This window comes from Protomyctophum bolini, assembly GCF_963924005.1.
Source record: "Protomyctophum bolini genome assembly, chromosome: 12".
Lineage (NCBI taxonomy): Eukaryota > Metazoa > Chordata > Actinopteri > Myctophiformes > Myctophidae > Protomyctophum > Protomyctophum bolini.
Window position 1 is genome coordinate 25,622,148 of NC_137873.1, and position 19,291 is coordinate 25,641,438.

Here is a 19,291-nt window from a genome sequence, read left to right on the forward strand (position 1 = left end):
CCTATTGATTTGATGACTAGCCTATAGAGCGCACACACACACACACACACACACACACACACACACACACACACACACACACACACACACATACCGCCCCGTAAATAAAGTCTGAGTTCCCCCCACACCCCTTTTCCCCATACTGTAGGCCTACATGTTTTTTCCCCTTTTTACTTTCTTTACACACACACACACACACACACACACACACACACACACACACACACGTATAGGCTACTGTTAAAGCACCTGCAGGTGCTTTACCAAACCTGAATTAACATAAAGCCCCATAGGCCTAGTAAGAACCATTGATTTCCAATAATCTAAAAAGCCAAATTTAAGAGGCTTTCAAAGCCTTATATCTTATATCTTAATTGATAGTTATTGCATGTCCTAATGTCGGCAAGCGACACCTTCGTTCTCGTGCTATGGTGTGTTATATAAGAAATTAAGCTTAATGAACGACACGGCTATTCGGCTAATTAGGACGACACTGACTGTACGACGTGCGCTCTATTTATAACTTGTGCGCGTAATAACGGTGTCGTCCCAGTAGCCTATCATCATTTCAGCCAATGTAGATCTACTATTTCATCCGGTCGCATCGCATCAGCAGCCGAGGAGGGGGGGTGCTGTGAAACGTCACAGATTTCCCCCCCTTTTTCTTCTAGTGGTTAAAGACTAATTTATGCTCCATCGCGTGATGGTGTTGCGCGGCCGAGAATATATCCGACCTACAAGCCCACAGCACGTCGCGGACGCGACGTGCTGTGGGCTTTCAGGTCGGCTATTCTCGGCGCGGCGACACCGTCGCGCCAACGAAGTATAAAGCAAACGCGGGGCTCGACTCGTAGAGCAGCAGAGAGGAGAGCATCACTTCATTCTACCAAACCGCCCCCTCCATTCCGACCGACCATTGATCCAACAACCACTCACCACTGCCTCTCTGGTTCTCTCTCACACACACACTGCCTCTCCGGCTTTGCTGAGCCTCATCACCCGCTGCGCTTTTCTTCATTTTTTAGTCGGGGGAGGAGGTGAAAGGAGGAGAGAGAGAGAGAGGGAGAGAGGGGGGGAAAAAGCACATTTCTTAACATCATCAACCAACCCCAACCATGGCTGGCACCACCGAGGATAAACCGGCGGCTGACAAGGAGGAGAACAAGTCCAGCTGGAAAGATTCCATCTACAACTCGAGGACCGGGGAATTAATGGGTCGCACGGCCAAGAGCTGGGGTAAGGAACGGTCGGAGGAGAGCGCACTATCTGTATAGGGGGGCGGGGGCACTGCAGATTGGCCATCAATTAGAAAGGTGATGAATGATGATCATTCATTGTCTTCTGGTCGGTAGTATAGTAGGCCCATGCCTAGAATAGAAATATTCTATTTTATTTCAAATCAATGTGAATCAATGTATTGTGTGTGTGTGTGTGTGTGTGTGTGTGTGTGTGTGTGTGTGTGTGTGTGTGTGTGTGTGTGTGTGTGTGTGTGTGTGTGTGTGTGTGTGTGCGCGCGCGCGTGTGTGCGTGCGTGCGCGTAATATGCGGTGTACCCGTGCGCCCAGTGGTTGACATGGCAGTCCATCTTGGGGTAGCTCAAAACCCCATTACTGGCCTGCATGGCCTATATACCCATGGTGTGTAAAACTGGAATAAACCGCATAAGTTAAGGCATGCTATTATAGACGTTTCCCCATTGTTACAGAATCCAACAATAACAGCCTGCACAAAATATACTTTGCTGCATCAATTCAAGGTAGGCTATACCCATGCCTCTCACCAGGATGGAGTCCTCTGTATACTGACACCACAGTGCAGACCATAGCTGGGCCCCAGCTCATTACCTAACACCTACTGTATAGACCTAATAAGCTGTTTTATCATCGTTGCCTCACTCCACCACACTGGCCACAACGCTTTGCTGTGCGTATACTATAGCTCACATTTATGTAATGGTTCTCCAGTTCTGAGGTAGAAGCACTCCACACTCCTCCTATAGGCTGGGGGGGAGCGGAAGGGGAGGGGGGTGGGGGTGTCAGGCTAGCTAGCTGGGGCTCTGTGCTGCTGTGCAGTGGGATGCTCCATTGCAGTTGCATGGCCGCCCACATTAGCATGCCTGTCAAGGTCAAATGGGATTCTCTCCTCTTTCGCACACTGGGCAGGTGCATTGTGGGATACTGTTGGAGAGGAGTGAGAGAGAGAGGGGGGGTGCTTCATGGAGGAGGCTCAGGGGTCCATCCTTTTATTGTCAGCTTAGTGGGGATCTGTGCTGTGTGAGCTGCCATACTGGATTGTGGTGAACCATTTTGAATGGATGCTACGTGGTCTGTGCAGGGCCTGAAAATCTGCTGTAATTTGATTGGGCCTCGCCGTGATGAAGTATTCATCTACATTATGAATTGATGTGGGCTTTCTTAAAGGATGGTTTCTTATCAGATGGCATTGCCATTTGGTTGAACTAGCTCCTGATGTATTATATATTACCCTCATTTCTCTCTCTCTCTGTCTCATATCTCTCTCTCACACACACACACACACACACACACACACACACACACACACACACACACACACACACACTTATTCTCTTTCTTCCTTTCCCCTCGTTCCTACAGGCTGCATTCTGTTGTTCTACCTGGTTTTCTACCTTTTCCTGGCGGGCATGTTTGCCCTGACCATGTGGGTGATGTTGCTCACATTGGACGACTACGTGCCAAAGTACAGTGACCGTGTGCCAACCCCAGGTCAGTGCCAACCCACCACACATCATTTCACAGCACCCCGCTCTCTCAGGGAAACCCATTATGCATTATTGCCGAGGAGGAATCACCGTAATATGTTCTGATTCATAGATGCTTTTTGTATTGATTTGTTTAGAAGTATTTTCCTTTGTTATGACAGCTGTACAGTTGAGAACGGTGTAAGGTTTCCTCTCTATTTGTAATGCGAGACACACCCTGGCTAGCGTACTACAGTATAAACACCATGCTGCCACATGGTGTTTTACTGGAACCCCAGCATTCCTATTCTGGGGCAAACATTAGCTGAAAATGGCAGTTCTACAAGCCACATTATGAACTTGTAGATAGTCTATGTTCAACAAAAGGATTTGGTGTAGAGACGACTTGTGTAAAAAAGAGCACACCGTACAGTGCAACCGAGCTCCGTTTTACCAAGTGTAAGTGGTTAACAACACTGCTCTCTGTCTCAGGGTTGGTGATTCGTCCAAAATCATTGGACATCTTGATCAACAAAAACGATCCTAAAAACTATGGAGAGTACGTTACACACCTGGAAAATCTCCTGAAAAGTAAATGACATCTCTGCCTATCTGCCTATATTCTCAACAGGATTTCTTTTGAACCTATAAATAATTATATATAAGCCACTCAATTCTGTACATTTTCAAAAATATTAATAATTGCTAACCTCTGTCAGCGTGATTTGTGGTGCACGTCTTTCTGATCGCTCTCTCTGCTTGTCCCACGCCGTTCCAGACTACAATGACACACTCCAGGAGAAGAACGAGTTGTGTCCTCCAGGGGAGTATTTTGATCAGGACGGTAAGAAAGAGGACGCGCAGGAGAACGGTGCAGAGCAGCCTCTGGGGAACGAGGATGTGAATGCGAAGAAAGCTTGTCAGTTCAAAAGGAGCCTCCTGGGTCGTTGCTCCGGCCTGTCCGACAACACCTTTGGGTACAGTGATGGCAAGCCCTGCATACTGCTGAAAATGAACAGGGTAACTTCACCATGCACAGACAAATTGAGCCACTTCCTCTCTTCCTCTCATGGCCCATAGCACTTACCCCACCCCACCCCCTTAGATAGCAATTCTGTAGACTTAGATAGCATTTGATACAGACTTATAGCATGTTATGTAAACAGCATAAGTGCATTGTATGTAGTCATAGCACGTCATAGTACATAATGTATATCATAGTAGTATAGATGTATAGCTTATATGTATAGTTTAATTATAGATATTCCACTGTTACTTTCTTAGCTTACGCATGTTTCATGATAAATGTTTTTATGTAATGTATTCCCCATGCTTTTTTGTTCTTGCTTAATGTAAGTCGCTCTGGATTAAGAGCGTCTGCTAAATGCCTAAATTGTAAATTGTTCCCTATTCAAGGTGTTTCAAAAGCTTTGAAATGCATCTTCCTTTCCTTCCTGCCTTCCTACATATCTGTCTCCTCTTGTTCATTTTGACAGTGGCTGAGATCTAAGAATTAAAATAAAAATAGTTATTTGCGACATCAGTCACTTCCAATAAGTCACCCTCTTTGTTTTCCCTTATAGATCATTGGTTTGAAACCCCGTGGGGATCCGTACATCAACTGCACATCGAAGGTAAACTTCTCTATGTAATCGTACTGTAGATGAGATGCACGTTTATCCATGTATGTTTTTGTATTCTGATTCGTCTCTATGATTTTGTTGACATTGTTTCATTTCTTTGCCCTTTTTTGTTTTTGTTTCTGATTTCTTTTTTTGCATGCGGTCACTGACGGCTTTAGGGTAAGATTATATGTAAATTATGAGCATTAAGCCTGACAGCGTGATGCTTTTCTTTGAGTAACAGGCTCTGATATAGCAGCTGCTTATGCCATAAACCTGTCATAACGTCACATAACTGCGGGATACAACATAATTTCATACAATAATCAGCTGAAGTAAAACACAATGCTTTGCAATTTGCTCATCTGCTTTTTTGTGTAATAACATGCTAGGATATATTTTCTTTCCCCCACCTGTTTCTTGTTGTTTCTGGTTTGATGTTTCATTCATCTGATGAATTGAGCTTTGAAGTTCACGTGTTGACGGTTTTCATCTTCCATCTCCTTGTAGTCGGAAGCCAAGATAGACTTCCATTACTTCCCCAATGCGGGAAGAGTTGATAAGATGTACTTCCCCTACTATGGGAAGAAAGCTCACGTAAGCCTTTATGCTTTGACCATTATTTCATATATCTGTTGATGTATTTGCAGTGATTGATACTCTCTCTCCCCCCACTCTCTCCATCACTGATGTAGGCGAGCTATGTTCAGCCACTAGTTGCTGTTAAACTGCTTGTGACTAAGGAGGAATATAACACAGAGCTGACCATCGAGTGCAGGATCGAGGGCTCCAACCTACGCAACAACGACGACAGGGATAAGTTCCTGGGCCGCGTAACCTTCCGGGTCAAGGTGGTTGAGTAAGCGGTCAGAGAGTGGCTTGTAACACAAGCCCAACCACAGGGCTGCCCACTGTACTAGTGGGGTTTACGAAATGGAAGGGAGTGTCATAATTGTCACTGAGAGTGTTATTTGTGCTAGGACCAAAACCGTTCCATTTGGGGGCATTTGGCTACTGTAGTACCGTACATCGTCGTGGTGTAGAATGTCACTTTGTTGACATTTTGTGATGCTTCCTTCTCTTTCGAGAATCCTCAATGTTATCATTTGGACCTCCTCCCAGATCCCCAAGAGAATCTGATATACTGTAGGCTCCGTCCCAGACTCAACAACTCCATTCACTCATTACATTATTCCTCATTCACTCACTTTTAATTCTCTTAGTGCTGATAAGATCGGGTGCGATGTAAGCGGGTGCAGCCATAAATAGATAATGTGCTGTGTTACAGCTCTGATCTGTCCACTGCCAGAAACTGAACGTTATCTTCATCACGTGGAACAATACGATGTATTGAGGGAGATGTCGAGGGTTTTCACCTTGCTATGCCATCCATGACATCGGACATTTCCATCACAATGCCAACAGTGTTCACTGTACCACCTCACAAACTCTGTATCACACATCGCAAGACATCAGTCCCTCATAGGAAATGATCTTCATAAATAACTATAGCCACTATATTCCTATATATGAAATGCCAGTTTGATGATGATTATCCCTTGTCCACACTATGAATACATTTTTGATCCCTATCATATTTAGGAAATTGTAGATAGATCTCTGTGTTGTGGACCACCTAACCACAGCCCAGTCTTGTGGTGTGTGTGTGTGTGTGTGTGTGTCTGTCTGTCTGCATGTCTGTATGTCTGCCTGTCTGTCTACCTGTTTACTCTCTAATCTACTGCCTCCGCTGCAAAATCCAATGTGTGGATGGGCGAGTGGATACTATATACAGTATAAATGGTGGATAAGGTCACACACACACACACACACACACACACACACGCACACACACACACACACACACACACACACACACACACACACACACACACACACACACACACACTGTAACTATGTACTGTATATCCCTTCATGTTCTGTATATCTATTTGGGTCTGAAAGATTGTTTGTCGGTTTCTTCTTCTTTTTCTTCTTCTTCTTCTTCTGCCTGTTAATCTGATTGTCTGCCAATCTGTCTATTTCTTCTCAATGTATATACAATATACACTACAGTATTTACTTACTTCACACTGTATTTTTTGTCACAAAACACAAGGTCTGTGCACTGTAAAAAAGAAAAGAAAAAATAATTTAAACAGAGATTTACAGGAAAGATCTTATCTTATTCAAAGCTATGTTTACACAGTCTTTAAAGGAACCCACATTTGAAAGAACAACTTGTAACATCTTATCAGGGTGCCTTAACACCTGTGAAAATCAATTGTGGAATAAAGGTGATTTTGGAAAAAAACAAATATTGTTCATTTTTGTGCAGTATTAAACTTTGGTATTTTGCAGGGGTGGCCACAATTCGTCTAACTAACACTGACTCTGTGGAAATGTAAGCCTAATGTTAACCAGCTTAAACTCCCTATTCTTAGGGCCGATTCATACTCCTATTTTACCGCTGTTTCGGCGCTGTAGTGCCGAAATGATTTCGGCTCGTCAGAAAATTTCAGTAGCACCGAAGAGCCGACTTTAGGACGGTACCCGCCCCCCCGAACCTCAAATGACGTCAAATTGTAGGCTCTACAGCGCCGAACCGACTTTTATTCGGCTCTAAAATAGGAGTATGAATCGGCCCTTAGTGTATAGGCTACTTGGGCCACAATTGTTTCTCTTTATCTTTGCTAAAAAGCAACGCATTGTAAGTCTGTAGGTCTGCCAGGCCCATTTTTGACTAATGTTCCCCATAGAATTTAGAAACTGTTCAAGTGATTAAACAGATTTTGTATTTATTTAACCACTGCGATGCGTTGTGTGAGCTTGTAGATTGGCCATTTTCACCATGATTCACCTGTCTCACTCCACTCAACTGGCTGGGTCTAAACTCAGCACCAAATAGGCAAAATCATTAAATGTTCCTCTATCATCATTATTTATTTATACATTATTTTCTTAATGAAACATATTGTCTATGACCATTGACCATGGCAAAATGCTGGGTCCTGACTCCTGACCATACTCCTGACTCGATACTGGCCACACGAGGGAGCCAGAAACGAGACAGACCAAGCTGTCAATAATTAATGTGATTGTGTTCAACAAATAGGTGCCATTCGCTGGATGCTAAGAAACGTTGGAGAGTCATCCAATGTGTAAGTGCCCGTGACACTTGGGTTTAACTCCAATGTTTTCTTTAGTTTGAAGTTAATTTGTTATTTACCTTGCTCATTCTGGTTTACTTTTATTTTGACACTTCCTGTTACCAACACATATCTAGCTGAAGCCTGTTAGCTTCACTCACATCAGAAGTCAGAACCACTCACCACACTCAGCCAGAGTGACAGGGAAAGATGCAGTGTTTCTAGCAGCAGAGCCACATCGTAGGATATGTTTGCAACTTCATGTTTGCCCAGTTGACTCGACATTATTGAAATGTTTGTAGCTTCAGTATACAATATGTGGACCGTGTACCCACAGATCACAGTACTGATTGTTTGGTGACACAGTGCCTCACAGAGTCACAGTACTGATTGTTTGGTGACACAGTGCCTGTTTGCTGTGCTTCCTGAAGCTCAAGGTGGCCTTCCAGCTCTTAGCACCCTCGATAAGCGGAGCGAGGTACAGCAGTGTTTGTTTGTTTCATTTGAGTTCATGATTTAATTTATGGTCTATTGTATTTTGTTGTGGTATTTCGTTTGGTCTCTGGTATCTTGGTTATGGTGCATAGTTATTGTATCACTGCATTATTTATAATTGACCTTTAAATGAACATTTTTATTGTTTATCGTATACTGAAGTGATGAATCTAATGCACTGCTTTATTGTGAGCGAAACTATGATTATTGTGGTGAGTGAAACTATGAAATGTATGATTCTAAAAGTATTTATTTATTCAATTTTATAGTTTTCACGGTGTACCAGTGATCTTCTTCTGTACCTGAAGACGAATAAATTACACCCGTTGAGACCATCCACATCTGATTATTTCACAATTCGAGGGCAGCTACACAATGTATTAAGGTAAAATATAAATACTAAATTAATAATTTATGTAAACATGGTGCCCAGCAGATTGTCACTGAAAAATAAGATCTGTCTTGTCTCCTTTTAAAAGAACACTCAAGGCCTAGGCTATTAACTTTCAGTTTCATTACAAGAAAAAGTCACATTTATAGACTAAATTAAGTTAACTTCATGAGTAATTAACTGTTGAAGTTTACAAGAAGGCACCAATGGCTGAGCCAATAGACATTTATTAGCCTCCAGCCCTTTTCTAAGAACTGTTGAGATACGACGTCATTAGTCACACGGATAACCCTTCCTCTCATAAGATGCAAACTTTCAGATGCTGTTTTTCTCCCAGTGTGGAGGAAGAATGATTAGGATTTTTATTGTGATCTGTCGCCCTTGAAATATATAGTCCTTGGTTTCTGTTGTGTTTGAACAATAATAGCAATTCAAAACAGTTGTCCTCAAAACCACACCTCCAGTCGCTGTCATAAGAACGGGAGGTGGGCTCATGAGCACGGCAGCAGAGCCTATTTGTGCATGGCTGCACGCGCACCTGCAGTCCATCAAGTATAGACCTAATATATGCTTCACGCAGACGTGAAGGTTAGGCTGCAGGCATGCTGAAAACGCCTGTTTTGCTTCCAGACTTCCAGTAGGCCAGCTACTCTATCCAGAACCTAGGCATTAAGATTGTCTTAACATTTCACTGTCCTATTACATTTCTGAATGAAAATATCCATTAAGCAGCGGTCCCTGCAGGTGTATTAAAGTGGTTATGGAGAGACAGACACTACAGACCAGGCCAATTAGGCTATATAATAGTCGATTACAGTAGGTCTATGTTACTTAATAATAATATCAAAAAGAAATAGCTGCATACTGCAAGCATGCAATATGGTTTTGTTTAGGCTGCATTACACTTTTAATTTCATGGCACTGCTGTGTCCTCAAAAGACTGGAATAATTGGACTGATTGATCTCTAACCACAATCATTTGAATGTTGCAGCTAGGCCTACTACTACTATTCCTTTGAACCTGGTGGATTTGATTTGACAGAGTACGCAAGGCCACATGGATAAGGCTTGTTGTCGTCTTATCAGCTAAGACTTGAACTCTTGCTAAAGTTGGACCATTGCCTTGCTGCAGTCAGCATCCTTAACAAGATTAACACTGTAAATATATCTTTAGGCTTTACTACAGAATGAGGCTTCAGTACTTTCTCCTGTAAAGATGAGAGATGGGGACATGATGTTCAAGAGCTCTGACATACGGTATGTGAACTGTTTCAATCATAAAGTCTTCCACTTAAAAATCTCTCTCTCACGCACGCGCACGCGCGCGCGCGCAGTCATGCATGTGTGCACGCAGTGTTGCACACACACACACACACACACACACACTGCAACAACAAAACAAAAAGCAGGTTTTTAATGTTTTTATTCAAATAATTCAACATTCCAGCAAATCCCTGATTTACAACTTACATTCCTCTAGAATAAGGTTTCCTCTCATATTTACAAGTATATATTATATATTTAAATATATTTTTTATTTATACATTATGCAACATTAACTGTGAAAACTTACTTTATCAAATAAATACCCTGAGCCATACAAATTACAATGATGAAGATGTTTTTGAACTGGCCCAATTCTCTAAATTTTCTCAAACATCACAAGCCAGAACCCTTAAAACCAGTTAAGTCCTATATCTCATACCATCGTACAATGGTGGCACATGCAAAAAGGTTTCGCCTACAATGACATGGCAAATGGGGACGCCAGGTTGAAAGTGGTAGTACCATAATGTTTGGTGGATGTTGAGGTTCTATTGAATCTAGTCCATAGGAACAGATTCCTGGTACAGGACCATTAATTGCTGGCTTTGCTCATTTCCTCTGATTCACCCAACATCCCAGGCCTGAGTTGAGCCGATGGTCATCATTCTCCATTTCGTTTCACTAACACCTAAAATGTGAATTAACCACATATCTCTCTCTCTTTCTCTCTCTCTCTCTGTGTGTGTGTGTGTGTGTGTGTGTGTGCATAGATATACATATACAGTTGCAATATTTTGATGTTTTTATTTCGTTTTTTGTTATTATTAAAATAAAAACAAAAAAACTAATGCTGTACTGAGCGTTTCAAAGATCCAGTGATTGACCTGCCTTGTTGGTCATTCAGCATGCCAGCATGTACTGTACAGGCGGCAGTGACCTCTTGAACAGCTATATCTGCCATACTGCAGGTGATTAGATAAGCACCTGCAGTATATAAGCACCTTAACAGTAGAATCAGTTGATTTCATTTCAACTCAAACTCACTCGATCTCCTCTTTTGTAAAAAAATGAATTAACTTAAAACTGCAACTGCAAAAAAAAAACGTTTTGTGTGTGAATAAAATAATATTTTTGCCCGATCTATATGACAGAGTAGGTTACAGTAGGTTACAGTATGACAAACACAACTTGCGGTGGTTGTAGTTGGTCTACCTGTTCTTCTATTGAGACATTTATACTCTAGTCGGGTAGGACCACTACTGGTTGAAACCTAATATATCCTCTGTCCAATCAGATTTTCTTTATTAACTGGGCAGTAAAAAATACAGCACTCGACCAGGAGATCCCAGGTAGGACATACAAGTTACGGATTGCAGCGTTAATGTCCAGTACAGTACTGTACCCAAACTTGATCTTATCGTTGTTACTGCTGTGTGGTCGGTCACATGGTGAATTCATTGCCACTCACAGCAATATACACGTGCCAGATTTACCCTCATCGCCGCCTCCCATTCCCGCTGAAGACTCTTTCCTAGCAGGGTCGTTGAGCTCTTTGAACAGTCCGCTGTCAAGCATTTCCTGCTGCCACTGAATAGACACAGCACCTGTGCTGAACTCCTTGAAGAATTTATCATCTTTGGCATCAAGCATGATGCCTTTGATCTCAGAGAATTCTGCAATGTCGCCTGTATCCTTGGCGTACACAACATTGGGCTTGGGCACCCATGGAGGTCTTACCAGCCCAGCCTCCAGACGCGGGAAGTTGATGGCCTTAAACCACGGGTGCTTCCGAGGGTCTTCCATGTTATTCCTAATGAGAAAGAAAAGAAATAACTTAACCCTTGCATCATGCTGGGGGCTGTTATAGAACACTTATGAATCCAGTCAACTAAATATAGCTTTTAAGAGGTTAAAGGAGGTGTAACTTAAGTGACATTAAAGTAGGTGTTTGAAAGCTCAATACATCATTGCTATAGAGCAGTGTTCCCCAATTATTTCCCCCCGGGGGCCAAATTATGTCAGGGATACCAAGCCGAGTCAAAAACGTCTTTACTTGCATTCACATGTTGTTATTCAACTCCTATAAAGTACATAACACTGGTAACTCAAGTTAACCACTTGAACACTAGCATCCTTATTCTGAGCATGTCATAATATAGGTGAACGTTTGTCAAAAATAGTGGTTAGTTGTGACAGGTAGATTGCCTATTTTCGGTGAAGAAATTTGATGTAAGGAGGTGGCCCTGGGAGACCCTGGTAAACCCAGTATAGGGTTTAAGACTGGTTAACTTGCTTAAACTTCACAGGATCACAGAAAAACACAAAATTATCTCAGTATTATAACACATTCACAAAACAAAGTGTGTCTGTTTCTGAGAAATGTTGTCACTTTGCTGTGTTTCGTCAACACCCATCACATACTTCATTCCCAGGCGCTCCTCAATCTTTTTCTTTAGGAACTGCTGGATGATATCCTTGCAATTTGCATCAAGGAATTTGTGATCATATTTGGGCTCCTCGTTCTGGATGCGGCGCTGGACCTCTTCTTTCTCAACCTTCACCGTCTTGCTCTCAGCACCTTTAAAGGGAGTGTAGCCGCACACCATCTCATAGATACTGGCGCCCAGAGCCCACCAGTCCACAGATGTCCGGTATGCAGTTTTGGTCAGAAGCTCAGGGGCCATGTATTGATTTGTGCCAGCCTGTGGAGAGGGTGCAGAGAAGGGAAAGGAAGAGAAGGAGGGTTAGTAGAAGATAAGGGGACAGATGGGGAAGCATGTGTCACTTTATTGTACTGGTCAGTGGTCAGTCTATGACAGAAACAAATGCAAATGTTCAAATGCAAATAGGTTAACGCTGTCAGCTTGCTTATGGCATTGATTAGTTTGAGTGAAAGAGATATTGAGAGAGCTAATATTCTGATATAATTTTCATTTTTTATATATTTGTTTCCAAGATTACTAAAATGACCGCGTCTTGCACATAAGCAAGTAAGTAACCTTGGGAGCTAAACCTCATGCTCCTGTTTCTGTAGCGTGAGGCAGCTGGATGTATAAGTGTACACCCTATCCAGCCCTTGTTGCAAGTGCTAAGCAGAGAGGCACATGGTATAATTTTTTAGTCTTGGCTGGGGATTGAACCCCGATCAACCGCCCAATCTCTGATGGCAGCCATCTAACCACAAGGCCACTAGTAAAGAGTCTTTCACATCATACTGTACCTATCTGCTGACCTGCATTATGCTAATGCTCCATTTATCTGAGCTCTGCCATCATGTCTGTGACATATTTAATTATATACCTTTTTTAAGGCATGGCTGATAATGGCATAATTAAAATGTAGAATTCTCATAGATCCCTTTAGACATTTTATATTATTGGAGAGATGTTAGAGTATGTAGTGTAATTTAAAATGTAATGATGTAAATGTGAAATTGTACAGTTTATGGGGATTCACAGTGAGAACAAGAAAGGGCTGAGAAGAGAGGGCAGCTGGTTTCAATGTTCAGTGTTTCTTTATTAGCAGCTAGAGGGAATACAGTATGTTTGTGTAGACTGGAGATTAAGTAATACAAGGTTAACAAGAGTTAACGAGGCATTCCAGCAATACAAAAAGCATCAAACAGATACTTAAAACAAGTAATGCTGAAAGAGGATCTCAGTCAAAGAAAACACTATATAACAAATTATTGATTGATTGATCGATTTATTAATTGATTGATCGATCCATCCATCATTGACTGATTCATTTGGCACACTATGACTGCTAATATACTGTGCATACAGTTCTTTCTCCTGCCTCCTATAGCTTACAATTAGTTTTCTCTCCGTTTCGTTTTCTGTTTCACTCTCACTCTGCATCTGACCACAACTGCAACCTGGTCACCAGGAGCTTAATGGTAATCGGCTACTACCTGTCAAGAGTCATGTGTGTCTATGCTGACCTCTTCTTACACACAGGTTGTCCATATCTGGACGTCATCATAGCTCCCATTAGACACACACAAGGTGACATCTTGACATCCATGAATATAGATATATTATAATATTCATGTGCGTGCACTTTGGATATGAGAGACTCAGAGACATCTGATATTTGGACATTACTGGTATGTATCTAAGAAATTGTCCAATTACCAGATCGGTCCTGGGTCAAATGCAATACTTTCTATTGAACCTACATCTGGCCGATGTGTCACCGTTTCCCACCAAGTTCTCCCAACCCTTTGAAGGATTACATATTTAACAATGGTCAAGGCTCACTACCAGGTCTTCTACTTTCGCCTAATGTATAACTTAACCTGAATGGCATGGCATCGTTCATCTGTCGGTTCAACCACATGTGAATATACATAGAAATATATACAGTATGTACACAAGTCTAAAGAAAAGTCATGCTAGCCAATCCAATACCTGAGCTAAACTGAAAATAATCTAGGTATAACCAATTTATCAGTTTTATCAGTTTCCATGCCTTCCATTCCATGGATGCCTGAAGAAGGTCAGTGGACCGAAAGCTTTATAAATACTTTGATTGTGCGCAGATCTGAGTGTGCAGAGCTTCCTCTTTTTTTTCATTATCCCTTTGACTCCAGCACCTCACTTAAGTTTTTTTCAGCAGATGAGCGGTGGTTCTTTTTACTTTTAAGTCCACTTCCATTGAAATGTCTCAGTCCTATATATACACATACTGTAGGTCTACAGTATGTGTAGAACTGATTTCGTCAGTGAGATCAGGGACAGACTTGTGTAATTCCCACAAAGAGGATTAGGGGACCAAAGCCAGCCTTGCTCGTGGGGTGTGTAACCAAGTCACCCTGGCTGGCTACGGAGCATCAGAGAGGAGTATTGGATAATGAGCTTACTGGACTTTCCAGGGGCTTACTCTTTGCTACTGCAAGTAAGTCCAAGAGAAACTCTGCAAGTCTTCCATGTTTCTGAAGTTCTGTAGTCTAGTGCAGGTAATTTTTTATAGAGTGCAATTAAATGTGATTAGACTTTATGAGCAACAAGAAGAAAAGATTGGCATCCTAAAAAGCATGTTTAAAATATTGTTTCAATGTTATTTGTGAGTGAAAACACATTTAATTTGTTTAATTTGTCATTGTTTTCCATTAACAAATGTACTCCTCTTTCATATAATAGAAATTCCACAATCAGTCAGCCTGAGCCAATCACGTCATTTAACCCTTTGTCCGTAAAATGTAGTCATGTGATTAATTTGCACGCTGTCTTGACACTTTCATCTTCTATATTCTTGATTCTCATTTTGTGTGAATTGACAAAATGTGAGTCATATGATGCTGATGCGATGCTGTTCTGAACATATTACAGACAGAGATTTCAACCTGTTAAAGTTATTTTGGGAACTGAAACATAAGGGTCACAAGGTCACAGTTTCATCCACAAACCAAGGACACATTTATACAGCCCCAGTCTGAGATAACCTTCACCTGAGCTAGCACCGTTCATTCCACAGCCCCACACAAAATGGTTGCCTATAATTGGCTGGGCTATAATCTGACTTGAAATGGAAATGGGTTTCAGGGACTCACTGGAGATAATTTTAAGCAAGACAGTAAATCCTTGTCCAGATTTGGTCAGTGGAGAGAGTGGGAGAACAACACCCCCCATTCAGTATTTAGCTTTAGTGCTGTCGAATCCCCTCCCACAGTCTGGTGACTTATGACCTGAAAAACCTTGCTCTTATGAGCTCAGCTGCAGATGACCAATGCAAGATGCATGGGCCGGTGCATTCAAGGCCTTGAACAACTGTCTACTCTGAAGACATCTTGAAATGACTAATAATAACATAATATTTTAATTCTAATGTATGGTCACCATCATTAATCCTCATCCCCTCATGTTAGTGCCACCCTTCTGGCTGTATCATACAGTAGCATGGTGTATATACGTATCATAACGTATGCTCCGTTGTACTCATAATCGTACAAGGGTGTCACTTGCCAGAAATAACAGATTTTTCTTGTCATCTAGTGAATCTGTTCTTATTTGCAAGCAACAGGGTATGAATTACTCACCATATGGTTGCAGGTTTTATCTGGCTCCAACTCTATAGCCAGACCCAAATCTGAGAGGCGGCATTGGCCTTCGGCGTCCAGCAGCACATTCTCTGGCTTCATGTCGCGGTATACGATGTTCATCTCGTGCAGATGCATGATCCCGGTGGTGATCTGTGCCGTGTAGTGAATGATGCGCTTCATCTCTATGCCCTTGTCCTTTCCCAGGCCATCGTACCCAATGTTGTAAATGTGGTACCTGAGGTCTCCGCCGTTCATCAAGGTCATGACCAGGCACAGGGACTCCTTGGTGTCATAGGCGTACGACAGGTTGACTAGGAACAGGCTGTTGACCTTTTCCAGGATCTGCTTCTCCAACAGAGCCATCTTCTCGCCACCTTTCTTCTTCAGGCGCTTCTTGCACAACTTCTTGCATGCATACATCTGGCCTGTGTTCTTCACCTGCACGGCACACACCTGGAGAAGTAAGACAACATGTTTGTGAGACTTGGTTCTTAAGGCCAAGCGCTGCTCAGGTTCTTATTGAAAATTGATCTAAATGCTATTGTGAATTGGTTGAAAGAGCCGGGTTGCCCATAAAGAAGATATAGTAGTGCAAACTTTAGCAGGGCCTTTTCTTTATGAACTCATGCCTTTCAGTGGTACCGCTTATTTCCATAAGGTATGTTGGAACATAATATCATCAAACCCATTTAGTATGTGCCACCTCTTGGATTATAAGGATTTAACCAGTTAAGAGGTTGGTTATACTGCTTGCTCTTTTGTAGCTTTGCCATTATCTGTGGATAGTAAATAAACTATACAGTATTCATACTACATGGACTTCACTTTGACCTGACCCCTGTAGACAGAATAAATCCAGGTGATTGTGTCAGGTTACATTTCTTGTCACTGAACTCCCTTATATGCATCAGACTCTTCTCTTGCTAAAGTAAAAGTTTATGGTAAAGTGCTTTTCCGTTAACTGTTGGAATAATGATTTACGATCGCTTGCACATGCACTTACCTCACCGAATCCTCCCTTGCCGAGAGTTCTGAACTCATAGAAGTATTTGTCACTGATGGGCTGTTTCTCAAACTCTTTCCACTGGAGGAATTTATCATAGAAGGGGCTGGCTTGGTAATCTGTGAAGGGTTTTCCTTTTAGATAGTCCCTCACGGCCTCCCAGATTTTGCCTTTCATTACTTCATCAAAGTCCTTATCTGTCACAGCCTTGCATTTTGTGGCGTTGTCACCAGTGATGAAGGCTGGAGGAGCCTTGCAGTACTTGTTGATAATGTTCTGCCGTTGCTTGTCTTTTAGTGCACCTTCAGCCAGATCCCAGTCATACATGTCGTCCAGAAAGTCAGCAGCCTTCTTAAAATCAGGGGTGTTGGCCAGATACAAGCGGAAAAACTTCTTACCAATGGGCTGCCTCTCACAGACCTGCTCAAAATCCTTTTTAATAGAAGCTCGCACTGCAGCCAATTGATCAGTCTTGGGGAGAGACAAGCTCCGGCGGCGCTTTTTCATCTCTTTGTCATCCCCACCCTGGGCTTTGAGGTAGGCCGTGTTGGCCACCAGGTTATCCAATCCTCCCATGTCACACATCTTGACAGCGGTATCTGTTTGGTCCCTCCTAAGTGACTGGGTTCTTCAATGGCTCCCTAGGAATACCCTCACACAGCCGGTGCAGTGTGTGTTTCGGGATTTGCGTGTGAAAGTGCAGCTCCCTCCAAAGCCAGAGCGCAAATGAGCCGTTTCAGCAAACCTACCTGGAAACCTAAGGCACACCGACACCACCCAGGAATTAGTCATTTAGAATTATAAATACCTGGGAGGGATTTAGACTTAAGGATCTTTGTGTGGTCTATTCGAGGATAGTGTTCACAGAACGGGAGCCCTAAGAGGGCTCTGTCCTAAGAGGCTTTGGGAGCCTCTATATTTGGTCGTGGTGTTCAACTTCAGCCAAAGTGGTCCATTGCGTTCAAAGTGGTCCATTGGGTTCTATTGACTAACACCCACTGTACGGCTGAGACCATCCCCAGAGAGACCAAGAGAGCAGAGATACACATTTGCATGAAACTGGATGCCACAAATACTGTATAACGACAACAACATGCTCACATAATTAGCGTTCACACCCATGTGAAGTGAGGGGCGCTCTTATCATCATACATCATCTCATTCCGGCCAATCACAATTTGCGTCCTCACCTTCGTCTTCAATGTTTGTGTTTACGCAATGTTTGTGTTTACACAAACACTCAAAGCTGGCCATCAATGGCATTCAATGTTTGTGTTAGGACAAACACTCAAAGCTGGCCATTCATTGTCAATTTAATGTTTGTGTTTAGACAAACACTCAAAGCTGGCCATCAATGGCATTCAATGTTTGTGTTAGGACAAACAATCAAAACTGGCTAGCTCCCCTCAAAATAGGCAAACATATGTTGAAATTTCATTTCTACTGTATAAGCTCACAAATGCGTTGTGAGCTTCTACTGTAGATCTTCTACTTTTGGTAAAGAGATAGGTGTAGAGGGGGTAAAGGAGGGGGCCTAGGATATACCCTTGGGGGACCCCGGTCAATGAAGATTGGTTGATTGGCCAATGGCAGTAAACAATGGCTTTTGGATAAGTCAGATCACAGCCCTTTTCACCTTCCTCTGTCTGTCCATATCTCTCCCTCAGTTGCAACAGAGCAGGTCACTTCAGAGTTTAATCCTAATCTGTCTGCCATCTATTTCATCACCCTCCCCATTATAATTATCCCCTTTCTCACAGAAATACTGTATGCTAAACATAATTACTTCACTTGTCAATCATATGTTTTATTTTACACCTACCGATTTTACACTTACCGATAGCTAACAAAAAGGAAGTGCTACCAAGATATACTCTATGTTAAGGCAGTGATTCTCAACCTTTTCAAGCCGTGACCCCCAAAATAATCACATTTGAACTGGAGACCCCCCTACCCTGATAAGCACTTAATTGGAATTTATAAGTTGAGGCATTCAATTTAGTTTGAATCGGTTGTGAATAACATCAGAACTACAAGCTCCGTTGTGAGCTTGTCTTGTTTAATATGCCCTCCATTCCTTAACTACTTAAGCCATTTATACTTTGTTGTACGACAGTGCCATGCCAAAGTTTGAAAATAGCGAATTTACAAGCTCACACCCTGTTGCATTGTGACACTTTGAAATTTATATTATTACATTTTTACTATATGGACACAAGGTTGAAAGTTGAGTTGAGTTGCTATTCTCATGCTTCACGTCTCCTTTCTGACTTGCCATTATTGCTCAATGCTGTTGCAGATATTCCTTCTTATTAAAGTGTTTATTTTTAGCTGTGTAACCAGGTAACTGCTAATATTTCATCAGCACGCCCTGTAGCCTACCAGTAACACTAGGATGGGGCTATATATGGATAGGCTAATTCAGTAAACCTGGGCTAATGTGAGATAATCCTTGCTCAAAATGGTCTCAAGTGCCTACAGCCCTGCATAAGACCAAGACCATGATGCTAAATAGAGAGTTTCAGTGTAGACAGGTCATGCTGTTAATTTGTTAATTAGACACTCTCATTGAAGAATGGAGACCTACTGTACAAAGACCGTAT

At 42.2% G+C, this 19,291-nt stretch overlaps 2 protein-coding genes across 2 annotated transcripts; one reads left to right on the forward strand and one right to left on the reverse strand.

The window, feature by feature from the left end:
• Positions 1-933: 933 nt before the first annotated feature.
• On the forward strand, positions 934-6,531 carry atp1b3a (ATPase Na+/K+ transporting subunit beta 3a). The gene is made up of 7 exons (XM_080777519.1): positions 934-1,236; positions 2,616-2,744; positions 3,212-3,310; positions 3,498-3,739; positions 4,303-4,353; positions 4,852-4,938; positions 5,037-6,531. Exons 1-7 carry the CDS (start codon positions 1,116-1,118, stop codon positions 5,202-5,204), a joined length of 897 nt encoding a protein of 298 aa, XP_080633645.1. The 5' UTR covers positions 934-1,115; the 3' UTR covers positions 5,205-6,531.
• A 4,575-nt stretch (positions 6,532-11,106) lies between these two features.
• Positions 11,107-17,273, reverse strand: grk7a (G protein-coupled receptor kinase 7a; the record flags this gene model as incomplete). The annotated part of the gene is made up of 4 exons (XM_080777419.1): positions 11,107-11,452; positions 12,064-12,344; positions 15,683-16,138; positions 16,689-17,273. 4 exons carry the CDS (start codon positions 17,271-17,273, stop codon positions 11,107-11,109), a joined length of 1,668 nt encoding a protein of 555 aa, XP_080633545.1.
• Positions 17,274-19,291: the final 2,018 nt, after the last annotated feature.

Coding starts and splice junctions, on each gene's coding strand:
- atp1b3a (XM_080777519.1), top strand. CDS start 1,116: ATGGCTGGCACCACCGAGGATAAACCGGCGGCTGACAAGGAGGAGAAC. Junction 3,311..3,497: donor CCTGGAAAATCTCCTGAAAA/GTAAATGACATC, acceptor ACGCCGTTCCAG/ACTACAATGACACACTCCAG. Junction 4,939..5,036: donor ACTATGGGAAGAAAGCTCAC/GTAAGCCTTTAT, acceptor TCACTGATGTAG/GCGAGCTATGTTCAGCCACT.